The sequence below is a fragment of the Polypterus senegalus genome, chromosome 3, assembly GCF_016835505.1.
Source record: "Polypterus senegalus isolate Bchr_013 chromosome 3, ASM1683550v1, whole genome shotgun sequence".
NCBI lineage: Eukaryota > Metazoa > Chordata > Cladistia > Polypteriformes > Polypteridae > Polypterus > Polypterus senegalus.
The window spans coordinates 205730508-205747299 of NC_053156.1; the positions used below are offsets into that span (position 1 = coordinate 205730508).

Consider the following 16792-nt stretch of genomic DNA (forward strand, 5'->3'; position numbering starts at 1 on the left):
ATAGATTGATATGAGAACAACATATATATATATATATATATATATATAGATAGATAGAGATATATATATATATATAGATAGATATGAGAACAACACTCATATCAATGACAAAACAATTACATTAACAACCATGTTACGTTATTTTTAAAATTTTTCCTTTTCTTTTTCGTACCTTCTTTAACACACTACTTCTCCGCTGCGAAGCGCGGGTATTCTGCTAGTTGTAAATAAACCGTGTGTGGTGGAACTGACAATGTCCGTCTGTGTGTGTCCGGGTCCGAGTCCACAGTGGCATAGCCATTTCTGTGGACAGCCCAGCGCAGCAGCAGACCCCACACACTCGGCGCGGGAGCACAACCCCGCGGAAGCGGTTTACCCTAAAGACCGGCACCGGACCGCAGAATGGCCATCCCCGGGTGCAGGGGAAGAAGAACGGGCGTCGGGCTCCGAGAGTCGCGCTGTCTGGACGGATGGCCAGGCCGGCGTGGCGACAAAGAAGGCCACACCGAGGCAAGGGCCTCAGAGTGACGGGAACCGGGAGGTGAGTGCCCTGCCCTGCAGTAATCGGGCCTTCGGGGTCAGACATACCTTGCTTTTCACAGGGAGGGACGACCCGGATCCGCGTCTGTGGCAGGAGCACGCCGGTCCACGGGCTGTCGGCAGCGCGACGGCGGCAGCAGTGGAGGCTGCGAAATCGGAGCCACTGCAGCTCGAAGAGTCGCAGCAGCTGCGAGGCTGCCAGGAGGCACGCCACCGCACCCAGAGAAGGGGAGACAAGGTGGCCGTGAGCCAGATGTCCTGCCCGCTGACAGGCACGGGATTGGCCGGTGTGTCTTGTGTGCCCGCCAATGACGGTACAGAGGCGGGACCAAGGAACGCCAGTCTCGTGCCGAGAAGAGACTGAATTGGGCCAGAGGGAGTGGCCCACAGGAAGCAGACGACGAGTACGGCTGACGGACAGGTAAGCCCACCGACGTCTGCTTTCCTGTTTTCGCCGGCGGCTCTGCGCGAGCCGGAGGAGTCCTTTCGGTCCACAGAGTTGCCTCTGTTACAGATGCTGAGTGCTCGCGTCGTCCAGCTGGAGCAGCTGAAGGGGAACGCGGTCGCATCGGGGAAGACGCCGTGTGACACGGAGGATCGGCGCGATGCTGGAGCCTTTGGCCGACAGAGTACCGCGGAGAAGTTAGGTATTGCCGTCCCCGTAAAGCATAAGGGTGGATTTGCCGAAAATGGCCGTGACTTTGCTAAGGAGGACCGGCATCAAGTAGGTGATTCTCCAACAGTGGACGCGGCAGTGCAGACTGCCGGCGGAGCGAGGAGAGTGAGTACGCAGGGGCTGGCAGGACAGGAGCTGATGAGTGCCCTGGGTCCTAGCGCCCTGCGCTCCAAGCCCGCGGCAGTCTCCCGTCGCTCTGCAGGGACGCAGACGGGGCTGGGTTTGAGCTGTCACCATGCTCAGACCCAGACCATCAGGGCGTCCAAGAGAAGAGGGAGGAACCGAGGGGTGAATGCCAGTTCCTCCGATAGGAGGGGACGCGGCGCTGGGTAGCGCGCGTCTGGTGAAGGGCCGTCCTCTGCGGAGGCAGAGGGAAACCCCTGGGCGGCTGGACAAGCCGCCTGCGAGAGCGGTTCCGTTAACACCGAGAGGATGGGCATGGAACCTGCGGCAGAGGAGCCAAACAGGCATGTCGCGGGCTGTCGGTAGGGGGGGAGAGCGCTGCCGATACAGAAACAGGTGGGACGCTCGGTGCTTCTGGCCCTCCCTTTTGTCTTTCCACAGGACTGAAGCGCCGACGAGCACAGGGACCGACGCTGTTTGGAACCTGCCCTCCTGGAACGGGCCGCTTCGCGGGAGGACTCCCCGCCGTGTTGGACTCTGGGGGCATAGTAGGACCCTCTCTGGGGACGTGCTGCCCTTTCGGGAAGTGCCGCTCGGACCAACATGTCTTTGCTAGCGGTGGGGCACTGTGGCAGCCCCGGCCGGGACGCCCAGGAGGACCGGAGGAGGGCTTGTACCTCCTCCAGACCGCGAGGGGCGTCCGCCCTGGCTATGTTGGGGGCCATGGGTAAAGGGCTTGGAAGCCCAGCCCTGTAGGGACCCGTGGCCGACGCCAGGCGGCACCCCGGTGCCTGAATATCCCTGGAGCTCAGCACTTCCGCCACACCAGGAAGTACTGGGGGGAAGACGACAGGGGACACCCGGACGGCTTCCGGGTGCGCAGCGGACACTTCCGCCACACTGGGATGTGTCTATGGAGGAGTGCCGGGGAGCAGCTGGAGCCCATCCGGAAGAGGACGGAGCAAGAGAGAGAGCGGGAGGCGGCCAAGAGAGAGGCACAAGGACTGTGAGGCCTGGGAAGTGCACTAATATTATTGTTGTAAATATTGTAAATAAACCATGTTGGAACTGACGATGTCCGTCTGTGTGTGTCCGGGTCCGAGTCCACAATATATATATATATATATATTGTGGAGGACTACCGGCTTTCCATGCCGGTCCTCACCCCCAGGCCGCTAGGAGGAGCTCTCCCGACAGCAGGATCATGCCCCGAGGTCCAGCAGGGCCTCATGGACTTTGTAGTATTTTTACACAGCCCTGCTGGATACCTTGGGAGTCGCTGTGGGGGGACTTATGGGCTCTGTCGTGCCTTATGACCCGGGAGTACGTCACGGTCACGTGACAGGAAGGAACGACGTGCTCCCGGGGTGAAGAAAAGGACTGTTTGCCCTGACCCGGAAGGAATAAGGAACTGTGGTCTGTTGGGACAGGAACACCTCCGGACAGGGGCTATAAAAGGGCAGTGCCTCGCTCCAGACAATGAGCTGAGTTGGGAGGCAGGGTGGCTAAGCGTCTGGGAGAATGGAGGATTATTATTATTATTGTTGTTATTGTATTGTTATCGGAGTATTTGGGAGTGGAGGGTGCCTAGTGCACATTATTGATATAATAAATATCATTATTGGACTTTTACCTAGTGTCTGACGTGGTGTCTGAGGGTGCAAGGGTGCGAGCAAGCACTTAATCTGTCACAATATATATATATATATATATATATATATATATATATATATATATATATATAAATACCTGCACCTGTATTTGTTTATGATTTAAATCTAAATTCTAAATACATTTGGTTTTGTTACATCGTAAATTAAAGGAGGCATGGTTTTTTTATTGTAGAGTTCCAGAATTCAACCTTGCTGTTTTAGTAGCTCAACTAGTTGGAATTAGTGATAGCTGATTGTTACAAACTTTGAAGGAGTTTAAGGAGTGGCCTGGGCGTCTGTTCCAAAGGATGTAACAGGTTACTAAAATAGTCTTGAATTATTTATTTATTTTTTTTATTTATTTATTTATTTATTAATTTTATTACAATCAATACATAGCAATCAAGTTTTACAAAAAAAAAGAATTATGCTAAGAACAGATCGATCCCCACCCTTGAGAGAGAGAGCAAGCCAAACGGTGTAAAATTTAAGGCTTTTAAAAATACCTAAATCAACAAATTCTCTGTGCTTTATAAATCATTTCAAAATATTACTGATTAGATCCTGCCATGTTTTGAAAAAGTCTGCACAGATCCTCTAACTGAGTATTTGATTTTTTCCAATTTTAAATAATATAACACATCAGTTTCCCACTGACTTAAAGAGGAGAGTTTGGGTTCTTCCAGTTTATCAGAATAAGTCTGCGTGCCAACAGTGTAGTGAATGCAATCACAATTTGTTTGTCTTTCTCCACTTTAAGACCCTCTGGAAGAACCCCAAACACAGCTGTTAATGGGTTAGGAGGGATTGTGAGTCCAAGACTGTCTGAGAGGTAATTAAAAATTTTTGTCCAGAATAATGTTAATTTGGAGCAGGCCCAGAACATGTGACCTAGTGAGGCTGGGGCTTGGTTGCAACGTTCGCAGGTTGGATCATGCCCTGGGAAACACTTTGAGAGTTTTAGTCGAGACAGATGTGCTCGATATATAATTTTGAGTTGTATAATTGTATGCTTTGCATATGGAGCTTGAGTGAATTCTCCGCATTGCTACTTTCCACTCCTTTTCTGATATATTAATTGAGAGGTCATTTTCCCAGTGTCCTCTTGGATCTTTGAAAGGAAGGGATTGTAAAAGGATTTTATATATTGTAGAGATGGAGTCTAACTCCTTGAAATTGAGCAATAATTTTTCCAGCGTGGATGAGGGTGCAAGATGAGGAAAATCTGGAAGGTTCTGTTTAACAAAGTTCCTGATTTGAAGATAGTGAAAGAAATTTGTAGCTGGAATGTTAAATTTGGAATGTAATTGTTCATAGGATGCAAAGACGTTGTCTATATAAAGATCTCTAAGCAAGTTAATTCCAAATTTTTCCAGATATTAAAACTGCATATGTTTGTGAGGGTTGAAAGAGGTGGTTCTTTTGCAGGGTGCCACAGAAAGAAGCTTCTCCGTCTTAAAATGCTTTCTACATTGGTTCCAGATTCTAAGTGAGTGGAGCACAATTGGGTTATTAGTGTATTGCCGATAACGTGTGTTTATTGGAGCACAAAGCAAGGAATACAAAGAAGTACTGCAGGATTTTACTTCTATTGCGGTCCATGCCTGTGTATGTTCTTCTATTTGTGTCCAGGTTCTTATCGACTGTATATTTGCGCCCAGTAATAAAACTGGAAGTTAGGTAGAGCCATGCCGCCTTCTGCCTTTTGTCTTTGTAGGGTCGCTCTTTTGATGCGTGGATGTTTAGAATTCCAAATAAATGAGGTTATTGTTGAATCTAATTGCTTAAAGAACGATTTATTAATGTATATTGGTATGTTTTGAAATAAAAAGGAGCTTAGGAAGAATATTCATCTTAACAGTGTTAATTCTTCCAGCTAGTGTGAGATGAAGGGTTGACCATCTATGCAAGTCTTGTTTAATTTTTTCCATACAGACGACGAAATTTTGTTGATAAAGAGCTTTATGTTTACTTGTGATGTTTACCCCGAGGTATTTAAACTGTTCTGCAATGATAAAAGGAAGGGTGTCTAATCTAATATTATATGCTTGCGAATTCACGGAAAGAGTACACTTTTATTCAGATTAATTCTGAGACCAGAGAGCTTTTGAAATTCTGTGAGTGCTGCTAAGACTGCAGGCACAGAATTTTCTGGGTCCGATATATACAGTACCATGTCATCTGCATATAATGAGATTTTCTGTTCCAGTCCTTCTCTGCTAATCCCCTTTATCTGATCAGTATTTCGACAATGTATTGCCAGTGGTTCAATGGCAATTGCAAACAGCAGTGGTGACAAAGGGCATCCTTGTCTTGTGCCACGCTCTAGTTTAAAGTAGTCTGAGCAAATGTTATTGATGCAAACTGAAGCTTCTGGGTTAGTATACAGTAATTTAATCCATGCACAAATGTTCGGGCCAAACCCAAACTTCTCCAAAATAGTAAAAGGTATTTCCATTCAATCATGTCGAATGCTTTTTCTGCATCCAATGATAATAATATTTCTGGGGTGTTTGATTTAGTTGGTGAGTATATTACATTAAACAGGCGTCAAGATTTGAAGATAAGTGTCGGCCCCTAATAAATCCAGTTTGGTCTTGTGATATTATTGAGGGAGCACTTTCTCCATCCTTCTAGCTATGATTTTAGAGAGTATTTTAACGTCGTTATTCAGAAGTGAAATTGGTCTGTATGATGCACATTGTAATAAGTCCTTATTTTGTTTTGGAAAGACAGTGATTAGTGCTTGGCGAAAGGTTTGTGGAAGAGATTGGTTATCTCTGGCTTCTGTAAATGTTGCTAATAGGAGGGAGCTAGCTGAGCGGAGAATTTCTTGTAAAACTCTGCAGGGTAGCCATCAGGGCCTGCTGCTTTTCCACCTTGGAGTGACTTTATAGCATCCAGTAATTCTGATAATGACAGAGGTTTATCGAGCTCCTCCACACTAATAGCGTCAATTTGTGGTATCTGTAATTTATCCAGAAATGCATTAGATTGTATATTGTCTTCTTTAAACTCAGTAGTATATAGGGATTTATAGTAGTCTCTAAAAGTGTACATTATATTTTTGTGTTCGATGATTTTATCTCCATTCGTGTTAGTAATTACCGAGATTGCGTTGCACTTCTTGCTTGTGAATTTGTTGCGCTAAAAGCTTATTAGCTTTCTCCATGTTCATAATAATGATGTCTGGATTTGTAAATTAGTTGTTCGGTTTCTTTAGTTGTCAAGAGGTTTAATTCTGAATGTAGAGCCTGCCTCCTCTTATGTAGAGTCTCGCTTGGTAGTCTGGCATGTTCTTCATCTATTTTAGTAATTTCGCTTTTATCTCTGCTACTTTCTTCGCTCGGATTTATTTCTGTGGGAAAGATATGAGATAATCTGTCCTCTTAAGAAGGCCTTAAGAGTTTCCCAGAGTATTCCTGCAGAGATCTCAGGGGATGTATTTGTCTCTAGAAAGAATTCAATTTGTTTGGATATAAATTCAGTACAATTCTCGTCAGCTAATAGAAGCGGATTGAGACGCCATCTGCGGGTGAGTGTATGGGGCTTAGTAATTTCAGCTCCAAGATCATCGGAGCATGGTCTGAAATAACAATAGCATCGTATTTACAAGATTTAATCTTAGGCAAGAAGTTATTATCTATAAAGAAGTAATCAATCCTTGAGTAGCAATGATGTACTGGTGAGTAGAAAGAATATGTTCTTGAATTTGGGTTTAAAAACCTCCAGGGATCTGATAAGTTGTGATCAGTTATAAACTTTGTAATTATCTTTGCGGTGTTAGTTGTCGTTCCCCCTGTGGAGGAAGTCTTATCTAAAAGTGGATTTAGAACACAATTAAAGTCCCCAGCCATTATAAGTTTATGAGTGTTCAGATTGGGAATGGATGCAAATAAATTTTGTATAAATTCCTTATCATCAACATTAGGTGCATAAACATTTATCAAAATAATTTTACAGTTAGATAAGTCTCCCATGACCATCACATATCTCCCTTCAGGATCCAATACTACATCTGATGCTACAAATGGTACTGTTCTATGTATGAGAATTCCCACCCCTCTAGTTTTCTTTGTAAAACTAGAATGGAACATTTGGCCAGTCCAGTCTTTTTGCAGCCGGAACTGATCCTTACTTAGTAAGTGGGTTTCCTGTAAAAATATTATTTTAGCATTTAGACCTGTTAGGTGAGAAAGTACTTTCTTTCTCTTTAATTCGTGATTCAGGCCTTTAACATTCCAGCTTACGAAGTTAACTGTCCCATCATGGAGACACTGATTCTGAGTTTTTGGTGTCATATTATAGTCTTAACTGGAAGTGAAATAGTTTAGGTCTTAATTTCCTATTCCCCCAAGAGTCTTGAATTATGAGTATTTTTCTTGTCAATTTTTAAGGTCACAGTTAATGTAAATATGTTAATCAATGAATTAGGTGCACCGACTGAACGGAAATAGAATTAGAAAGACTAACTGAGCATAAGCAAGTTTTATACATGAGGCCACAGGACTGATTACCATTTTGTGCTTTATTTACTATAATGCTCAAAATGACAGTATTTACAAATTGAAAAGAAAAGAATGCCATTTAAATGTACATGACATTGTTATGTAAATTCAAGTTTAGGGTTACATGGTATAGAAATTTTAACTAGAACTGAATACAGAGAATATTATTTCCTACATCATCTTAAAACAGAAAAAAAGAAAGTGATGATCTATTTATTAAACATAACCATCATGTCAATGTTTATAGATTTAAATACTTTAGTTTTAGTAGATGACTGATGCTAGGTAATAATCTCAGAAAAGAATGACATGCAAACTAATGAAATTGACTAAATACTTAAAATGGAGATTTTCTTTTCTTTCTGTACTAACAGCTATGGGAAGCATAACATGAATCCTCTTATCTCTATAAAACACCTGTACGAAAAAACAGATCACAATCCTTTTATCACTTTCATTAATTACCTTGCTCACTGGGTTCAACAACCCTTGATGACACAGAGCGAACTACTGCTTGTGTAAACCCAGAAACTGCTCCAATTCCTGCAGCTAGAATACAAAAAAAGAAAAATTAAATTAAACACCATGAGTCATTATATCATGACAGGACAAATATGAACAGTTACTTCAGGCAGTGTTCTATACTTGTTATATACTATATAAATGTTTTGAGTTAAACTTTGCCACATTTCTGATGAATAATACCAAGACACTCCAACAAAAACTGACAATAAGGATAAAAATTTAAATTGTAAATGGAAGATACAATTTGTAAACAGTAGTCACAAACAGTAAATGGAGGTAATAAAACCACCAAGAATAAAATTAGGTATTAGCTTCTGTCCATATTGAAAGTTTGTTCTTAACTGTTCTTAAGAAATGCCTTTCTAGTTCCACATTTTTTCATGTATACTATTCTTCCAAATATTAGCAAGTACCTGCTTATTTTTGCTAGTGTGTAACTTATTTGAGTTCCTGACTGTAAAGATTTATTCCATTCAATGATCCTTTATACCTAACACCTGCCACCATTTGTCTTTATCTATCTATATATATATCTATATCTATCTATCTATATATCTATATATATACAGTATATATCTATCTGTATATATATATATATATATATATATTGTGGACTCTGGCCCTGACACAGGCAGACGGACATCATATTTTCACCACACACCGTTTATTTACAATAATATTTACAATGTAACGTGCACTCACAACCCCAGTGCCTCCAGCACCGATTCCCCCAATGTCCAGGCCACACAGTCCTGTGCCTTTCTTTCTCCTGGCCGCCTCCAGTCCTCACTCCAGCTCCGTCCTCTTCCACCCGACTTCCGCCAATGACTGGAGGGAGGCGGCCCCTTTTATAGGAACCCGGATGGGCTCCAGCTGCTTCCCGGCAATCAGTCCTAGCCACACCCCAGTGTGGCGGAAGTGCCGGCTGTGCACCCGGAAGCCGTCCGGGTGTCCCCAGTCGTCTTCCCCCCAGCACTTCCTGGTGTGGCGGAAGTGCTGGGCTCCAGGGTTCCTCAGGCACCTGGGTGCCGCCTGGCGGTGGCCACGCCCCCTACAGGGTTGGGCTTCCAAGCCCTCTACCCGTGGCCCCCAACATAACCAGGACGGACGCCCCCTCGCGGTCTGGAGGAGGCACAAGCCCTCCTCTGGTCCTCCTGGGCGTCACAGTGCCCCACCGCTAGTGAAGACACGTGGGTCCGAGCGGCACTTCCTGAAAGGGCAGCACGTCCCCAGAGAGGGTCCTACTCTGCCCCCAGGGTCCAACACGGCACCCTGGGACATCTGTCTTCGGCACCCCCTCCGGCGCCAACATGCCCCTTTGGTCCGCGCCGCTCCTGTCTCCACCATCCCCACCAGCTGGGGCGCCATCAGCCTCCCAGCGGAGGCCTCCCGCGAAGCGGCCTGTTCCAGGAGGGCAGGTCCCAAACGATGTCGGATCCAGGGCTCGTCGGGGCTTCGAATCTGTAAAATAAGCAAAGGGAGGGCCAGAAGCACTGCCTGGATACTTGCCCCGAGCATCCTGTCGGTCTCCAACAGCCCACGACTTGCCTGTATAGGTCCTCCGCCGCAGGTTCCCTGACCGTCCTTCTGGTGTCAGCAGGTCCGCTCTCGCAGGCGGCTCGCCCAGCCGCCCAGGGGTTTCCCTCGGCCATCGCTGAGGACGGCCTTCGTCCGGACGCGCGCACCCAGCACAGCGTCCTCTCCTATCGGAGGAACCGGCATTCACCCTTCGGTTCCTCCTTCTTCTCTTGGACGGCCTGACGGTCTGGGTCTGAGCATGGCAAAAGCTCAAATCCAGCCCTGTCTGCGTCCAGGCAGAGCGACAGGAGATGGCTGCGGGCTTGGAGCGCAGGGCGCTAGGACCCAGGGCACTCAGCAGCCCCGATCCTACCAGCCCCTGCGTGCTCGATCTCCTCGCCTCGTCGGCTGTCTGCACCGCCGCGTCCGCTGTTGGGGAGTTGCCTACTTGGAGCCGGTCGTCCCGTAAACAGTCACGGCCATGTTTGGCGAATCCCCCCACATGCTTTACGGGGACGGCAATACTTACCACCCCCGCTGTGCCCTGCCGGCCTCCGGTTCCAGCGCCGCACCGATCCTCCGTCTCCCACGGCGTCTCTTCCGACGCGACCGCCTTCCCCGTCAGCTGCTCCAAGCGAGCGGCAAGAGCACTCAGCACCTCTGCTAAAGGCGAGCACATAGAGACAGACGGTGGTGGGCTTACCTGTCCATCAGCCCCACTCCCCGCCTGTCTCCTGTGGGCCAGCCCCACTGGCCCAATCGGGTCTCTCGTAGGCACGAGACTGGTGTTCCTTGGTCCCGCCTCCATCCAATCATTGGCGGGCACACAAGACACACCAGCCAATCCCGTGCCTGTCAGCGGGCGGGACATCCGGCCCGTGGCCATCTTGTCTTCCCCACTCTGGGTGCTGTGACGTGCCTCCTCACAGCTTCGCAGCTGCTGCGATTTTCCGAGCTGCAGCAGCTCCGCTTTCGCAGCCTCCTTCGCGCTGTCGACAGCCCGTGGCCCAGCATGCTCCTGCCACGGACGCGGATCCGGATCGTCCCTCCCTGTGGGAAACAAGGTAAGTGCAACCCCGAAGGGCTGATTACTGCAGGGCAGGGCACTCACCTCCCGGATCCCGTCACTCCGAGGCTCCTGCCTCGGTGTGGCCTTCTGTGTCGCCACGCCGGCTGGGCCGTCCTTCGCGACAGCGCGACTCGCGGAGCCCGCTGCACTCTGGCGACGCCCGTTTTCCTTCCTCCGCACCCGGGGATGGCCATTCTTCGGTCCGACGGCGGTCTTCGGGGTAAACCGCTCCCGCGGGGTTGTGCATGGGCCGCTCCACAGACTTATTAAAAGCAGGTCCCCGTCTTGAACCAGACGGACCATCCTGCCGGCTACGCCACTGTGGACTCTGGCCCGGCCACAGGCAGACGGACATCATATTTTCACCACACACCGTTTATTTACAATAATATTTACAATGTAACGTGCACTCACAACCCCAGTGCCTCCAGCACCGATTCCCCCAATGTCCAGGCCACACAGTCCTGTGCCTTTCTTTCTCCTGCCCAGTCCTCACTCAGCTCCGTCCTCTTCCACCCGACTTCCGCCAATGACTGGAGGGAGGCGGCCCCTTTATAGGAACCCAGGTGGGCTCCAGCTGCTTCCTGGCAATCAGTCCTAGCCACACCCCAATGTGGTGGAAGTGCCAACTGCGCACCCGGAAGCCATCCGGGTGTCCCCTGTCGTCATCCCCCCAGCACTTCCTGGTGTGGCGGAAGTGCTGTCCTCCAGGGTTCCTCAGGCACCTGGGCGCCGCCCGGCGGTGGCCACGGGCCCCTACAGGGTTGGGCTTCCAAGCCCTCTACCCATGGCCCCCAACATAACCAGGACGGACGCCCCCTCGCGGTCTGGAGGAGGCACAAGCCCAGAGCCCGGCCGGGACCACACGAGATATTCCGGCATCGGGGCGCCGCCTGGCAGTGGCCACGGGTCCCTACAGGGCTGGGCTTCCATGCCCTGTACCCGAGGTCCCCAACATAACCAGGACGGACGCCCCCTCGTGGTCTGGAGGAGGCACAAGCCCTCCTCTGGTCCTCCTGGGCCTCCCGGCCGGGCTCCTGCCCCGGCTGGGGACCACAATATCTATGTAGCTATATCTATATGTATCTATCTATATCTATCTATCTATATCTATATATATATATATATATATATATATATATATATATATATATATATATATATATATGAGATGCAGACAGCTTTTATATTTTTCTTATTTTCTTATACTTAAACAATGTTAGTGATTATAAGTATGACTTTTTGTAGTGATTATTTTCTAGTTGCCCAAGAGAGACAGAAATCCACATTTGGGAAGTAATGCTCAGAAATGTTGATATGTACATACAATCAAGCCATAGAAGATAAGCAGATACCAGTGTTAAATGGTGTTGCTTGTGGCAGTAATAGGGGGTCTTTTATGCTTAAAAAAAAAATCAAATCCCAATAGAATATCAGAGCTACAAGAACAGACATATGCAGAACAGAAATTTAGGAGAAGTCAAGGACCATGACATGCACAGGTATGGAATAATTTAAGCTTTGTATTTAATCAACCTTAAGTCTTATTAAAACACTAGTCAGACCTAGTTACTCCATTATTTTGTTCACCGTTGTTTGAAGAAGGAGTCTCATTGACTTTGAGAGGGATTGATTTTTGGGGCATTTATAGAAGGAATGGTAATGGAAAAAAAATTGTAGGAAACCTATTGATATTTCAGAAGGCTGAGCTAATAATGTTGGCATGCACAGTCAATGAAAACGTAACACCAAAAATCAAACTACATGACTGTAATTTCCGTGCAATGACTTAAAAAAAAAAAACAGGCTAGTAATTTTGGGTCTGTGATACCTTATCCCAACCAAGGGATTATACCTTCATTACTGTTGACAACAAAGATGCAAGACTGATGATCACACAACATGCTTCTCATAGAGGGTAAACAAAAGAATGACAAAATAAAATGTAATGATAACCTTTGTCAGAAAATAAATAAAACATTTTAGAAACTCCAATACAGTAATCCCTCCTCGATCGCGGGGGTTGCGTTCCAGAACCCCCCGCGATAGGTGAAAATCCGCGAGGTAGAAACCATATGTTTGTATGGTTATTTTTATATATTTTAAGCTCTTAGAAACTCTCCCATACTGTTTATAAATATTCTCCGCACAGTTATACAGTCAACCCTCGTTTATAGCGGTTGATCAGCTCCAGACAGATAAATGAATTTCCAAGAAGTAGGATTCTTTATTTATAAATCTAATACTTTCGCAGTTAGAGCATTGAAAACCTGTTTACGACCTTCTAAATACGCTTTTTTAACATTATTAGAGCCCTCTAGACATGAAATAACATCCTTTAGTCAAAAGTTTAAACTGTGCTCCATGACAAGACAGAGATGACAGTTCTTTCTCACAAATAAAAGAATGCAAACATAACTTCCTCTTCAAGGTGCGCGTCAGGAGCGGAAAATGTCAGAGAGAGAGAGAGTAAAGTAAATAATCAAAAATCAATAGGGCTGTTGCGCTTTTAAGTATGCAAGCACCGCGATAAAGCGGCGCAATGAAGGGATCAATGTGAAGGTAGCCTTTCAGCATTTTTTTACAGTCGCGTCCGTATCTTCTAAGCAAACAGCCACTGTGCAATCAGCCCCTCTGCTCACACCCCTTCCAGCAGGAGCAGATAATGGGGCCAATCATACGCCTCCCTGATGGTATTGCATGATCTGCAATATCTGCCTGTATTTCTCAGAAAGGTGAGAGACAGAGAAAAGCAAACAATGAAAAATCTATACAGGCTGTTAGAGCTTTTAAGTGTACGAAGCAGCGCGCGGGAAGCATATCGTACAGTATATCATTGGGGAGTTTAATTTAATATGTAATACGTGCTCTGATTGGGTAGCTTCTCAGCCATCCGCCAATAGCGTCCCTTGTATGAAATCAACTGGGCAAACAAACTGAGGAAGCATGTAACATAAATTGAAAAACCCATTGTCCGCAGAAATCCGCAAACCAGCGAAAAATCTGTGATATATATTTAGATATGCTTACATTTAAAATCCACGATGGATTGAAGCCGCAAAAGTCGAAGCGCGATATAGCGAGGGATCACTGTATATAAATTCTCCATAGTAAAAATAAAAAAAAGTCAAAAAACCTAAAATATCACAAAATGTTACAGCCCCAGCCAGCCACAGTCGTGCTGAAAGATTACTCAGGACATTTATATGGTTTCAGCTATAGGCTGATTGTGCTTTTTAAAATGTATACTTCAGATGTATACAAATAATTCTGTATAATTATGGTCTCAGTGAGAGTACAGTTTGTTTCCTGGTTGGAGTGCTGAGAAGGTGCAAATCTTCCACAATGCTCTCTTTTTTGAAAGAAAGGATATGCATATTCCTCTTGAAAAATGTGAGCAGGAATTTTGCATTTGTTTAAACTCTTTCCAATGAAAAACTAACTACAAAGAGATGTCTGACCCACAATTAAATTGGCTTATTTAGGAAAGGAAAAGCATGTTAACAAGGGATTAAAATTACTAAGGTTATGTGTTACTAAATCTGGCTTATTATGACATCAGAATTTTATGATATTATTGTACTTGGTCTTCCAAGATGGCTACTAAAATGCAGTATTCTAAATTCTTGGTTATCAATTGGACAGAAATAAAATCACACATGTTAAAAAATAAAGTAGACAGAGCTCTGCTTATCTAAAGCATTTTAATCAACATAGTGACAGAATAAAATCATTTTTATTGATTGAGCCGCGTCTGGAGTATGTAACAGCAGTAATCACAGATGCATTGTATCATGCAGAGATTGAATCAACAAGCTCCCCATCTTCAGTACATTTTGAAATTGTCTCCATGGAAATATCTGCTTTAACACATGCCCAATGAGAGAGGCACTGCAAATATTTTTCTGTCCTACTTATGTAGATCAGTTTCTACTGACAAAGCAGGGAAATTAAAAAATTATTACCTTTAAATAATTCAATTTATATAATATGATTAATCATAATTGTTTATGTAGTGTATTGCAAATTTTGTCTCTGAAAAAGATTGCATTTCTTGCTGCTCCCTTAGTAGAATAATCAAGTGATTGATATTTGTGTAAAGATATATTCACATGAAGTTCATTGTGGCAGGCTATTATGAAGAATGAAATACTGCACTGAAAAATAAAATATTACATTAATTGTAGATTTTCACTCTGCAACCAGTGTGATTTCAAACTTCTATGTATAAATGTGACACTAATGTAATTATAATGAAAATATGCTTCAGTTTCGGGACATTTTGTGTACAGCAAATCACAAATTGTTTTTGACCCGTGGAGCAACACATAAAAACATTGTGACCTACCTCTTATTAGATCATTTATAAAACTGTTAAGATTATGTTATAAATAACTTTGTTTTTACTTACTAGTCTCTAAATACACAATGATATAATTAATTTTTCTGTACTTTAATTTTAGAACATTAAGTATCATTTAACTGCATGTAAGCTGGAAAATGGAAAAAATTAAGCAGTAGTGATAAGTGATCTCTGTGAAGCTCACTTTGCTACGAGTTCAGCGAAATCATGTGAATGTTCAGAATCTTTGCCATATTCTGTGAAATGTATTGAAATCAATGGGGAAGGATGAACTGAGCTAATTTTGAATAGACTTTTGAGTATCCCTGCTGATTAAAGAAGCATCTGACAACTATTCTGGACCGAATATTGCTGGCAAACATGTGACCTGAGCTCTAAGGCAGCAGTGCCTCCCTGAGATAAAATTATCGGAGCCTGTTCAGTTACAGATAGAACACATTCACACAGACAGAAGTCAGAAAAATGCTGGATCAGCTGTGGCTTTGCACAATAATCACATAATAGCCTTAAGTCGCATAATAAAAGTCTTTATAAGTGATTGTAAAAGCAGAAAGCATTAATTCTATGAGGCTCAGCTCCCCTCATGCCCAGCACACACAAAAGCAACAGAAAACCAGAGAGAGGGAAACAAGGGACAAACAAGATACCCATCTTGTCTCTGGAATCAGCAGTAGGTACTAGCTCAAGATTCTGCTGTTGCCACCATGTCTCCTCTTCCTCCTGTTCTTCCTCCTCCTTTCCAGTCTGTTTTCTGCCAGGTGGGCATGAGCATGGCCCCCTCCTCTTCTTTCTCCTCCTCCTCTTTGGCACCTTCCAATACTTTGAGTAGGCTACTTGCTGCCCTGTGAGCCAGGAACACCAGTGGAAGCTCATCGTTCCAGCCAATGTTTTCCCAGCTGACAAACTTGGTTGCCTGCTTGAAATTTGCCAGCACTTTGCAGAGATGCTCCCACTGGTTCCCAGTAAAATGTCCCAGTGGCCAGGCTTTTCCTTCAGCACCGTGCTCCACCAGGCAGTTGACTGCTTTGTGCTGTTTCATTAGCTGTTCCACAGTGTTACTGCATCACAAACCTACCTATAATGGGGCAGGTGGTGCTACTGAATTTTTGCAAGCAACAGACTGCAGAAAAAAATGGCATCAGAACCCTGTGTTTTGCCAAGGAGCTCGCCCAACCCCAAGTAATTTTGGAGGAACCTCTTCATCATGAGGTTGAATATGTGAGCAAACATGGCACATGGGTCAATTGCCTAGCCACAGGCCACAAGGAGATTGCCACTGTCTGACACCACACTGTCTGTCTGGAACTGACGAAGGGTCTTTCACCTTAGGACCTGGCTCTGGAAGGCAATGAGAATCAAAGACCCAATATAGCTCCCGTTCCCTAGACACACTACCTCCAGCATAACCTGCAACTGGCTGTGCTGCTCCATTGCATAGCCATGGATGAATTTTCTGTGGAGCTCAGTATAGCTTGTGCCTGGAGTAAAGGCAGTTATGGAGAAGAAGGTGGAAATGGCAGAGAAGGGGACATAGGGCTGGACCTCCCTTGACTCCCAGGCATGGCATCCCCAGTGGCAACTTCTCCAGCGCCTTGGAGGATGACCCAATAGGCAGTGAATGATGCATACTACCTGTGCCTGCTTGACCACGCTTCAGTGGACAAGAGGATCCTGCTGCCCACATTCTCTGTGACATGCTGGTGGAGGAAAGGGATTACCTTTCTGGTTAAATAAAGGTGGCTGTGGATCTTCTAGTTAGGGATGCCACAACTCATTTGCTGGTGGAAGGAATCTGTGTCCATCAGTCGACAGGGCAGG

The 16792-nt window shown here is 45.4% G+C and overlaps 1 protein-coding gene across 3 annotated transcripts in view; it reads right to left on the reverse strand.

The window, feature by feature from the left end:
* The window catches only part of zgc:174356 (uncharacterized protein LOC100137120 homolog), a 240705-nt gene that overhangs the window by 56159 nt on the left and 167754 nt on the right, over nt 1-16792 (reverse strand). For all 3 annotated transcript variants that reach the window (XM_039748386.1, XM_039748385.1, XM_039748387.1), the window contains one exon: nt 7965-8048. In XM_039748386.1, the coding sequence (XP_039604320.1) occupies nt 7965-8048 (84 nt within the window). The remainder of the gene's footprint in view (nt 1-7964; nt 8049-16792) is intronic.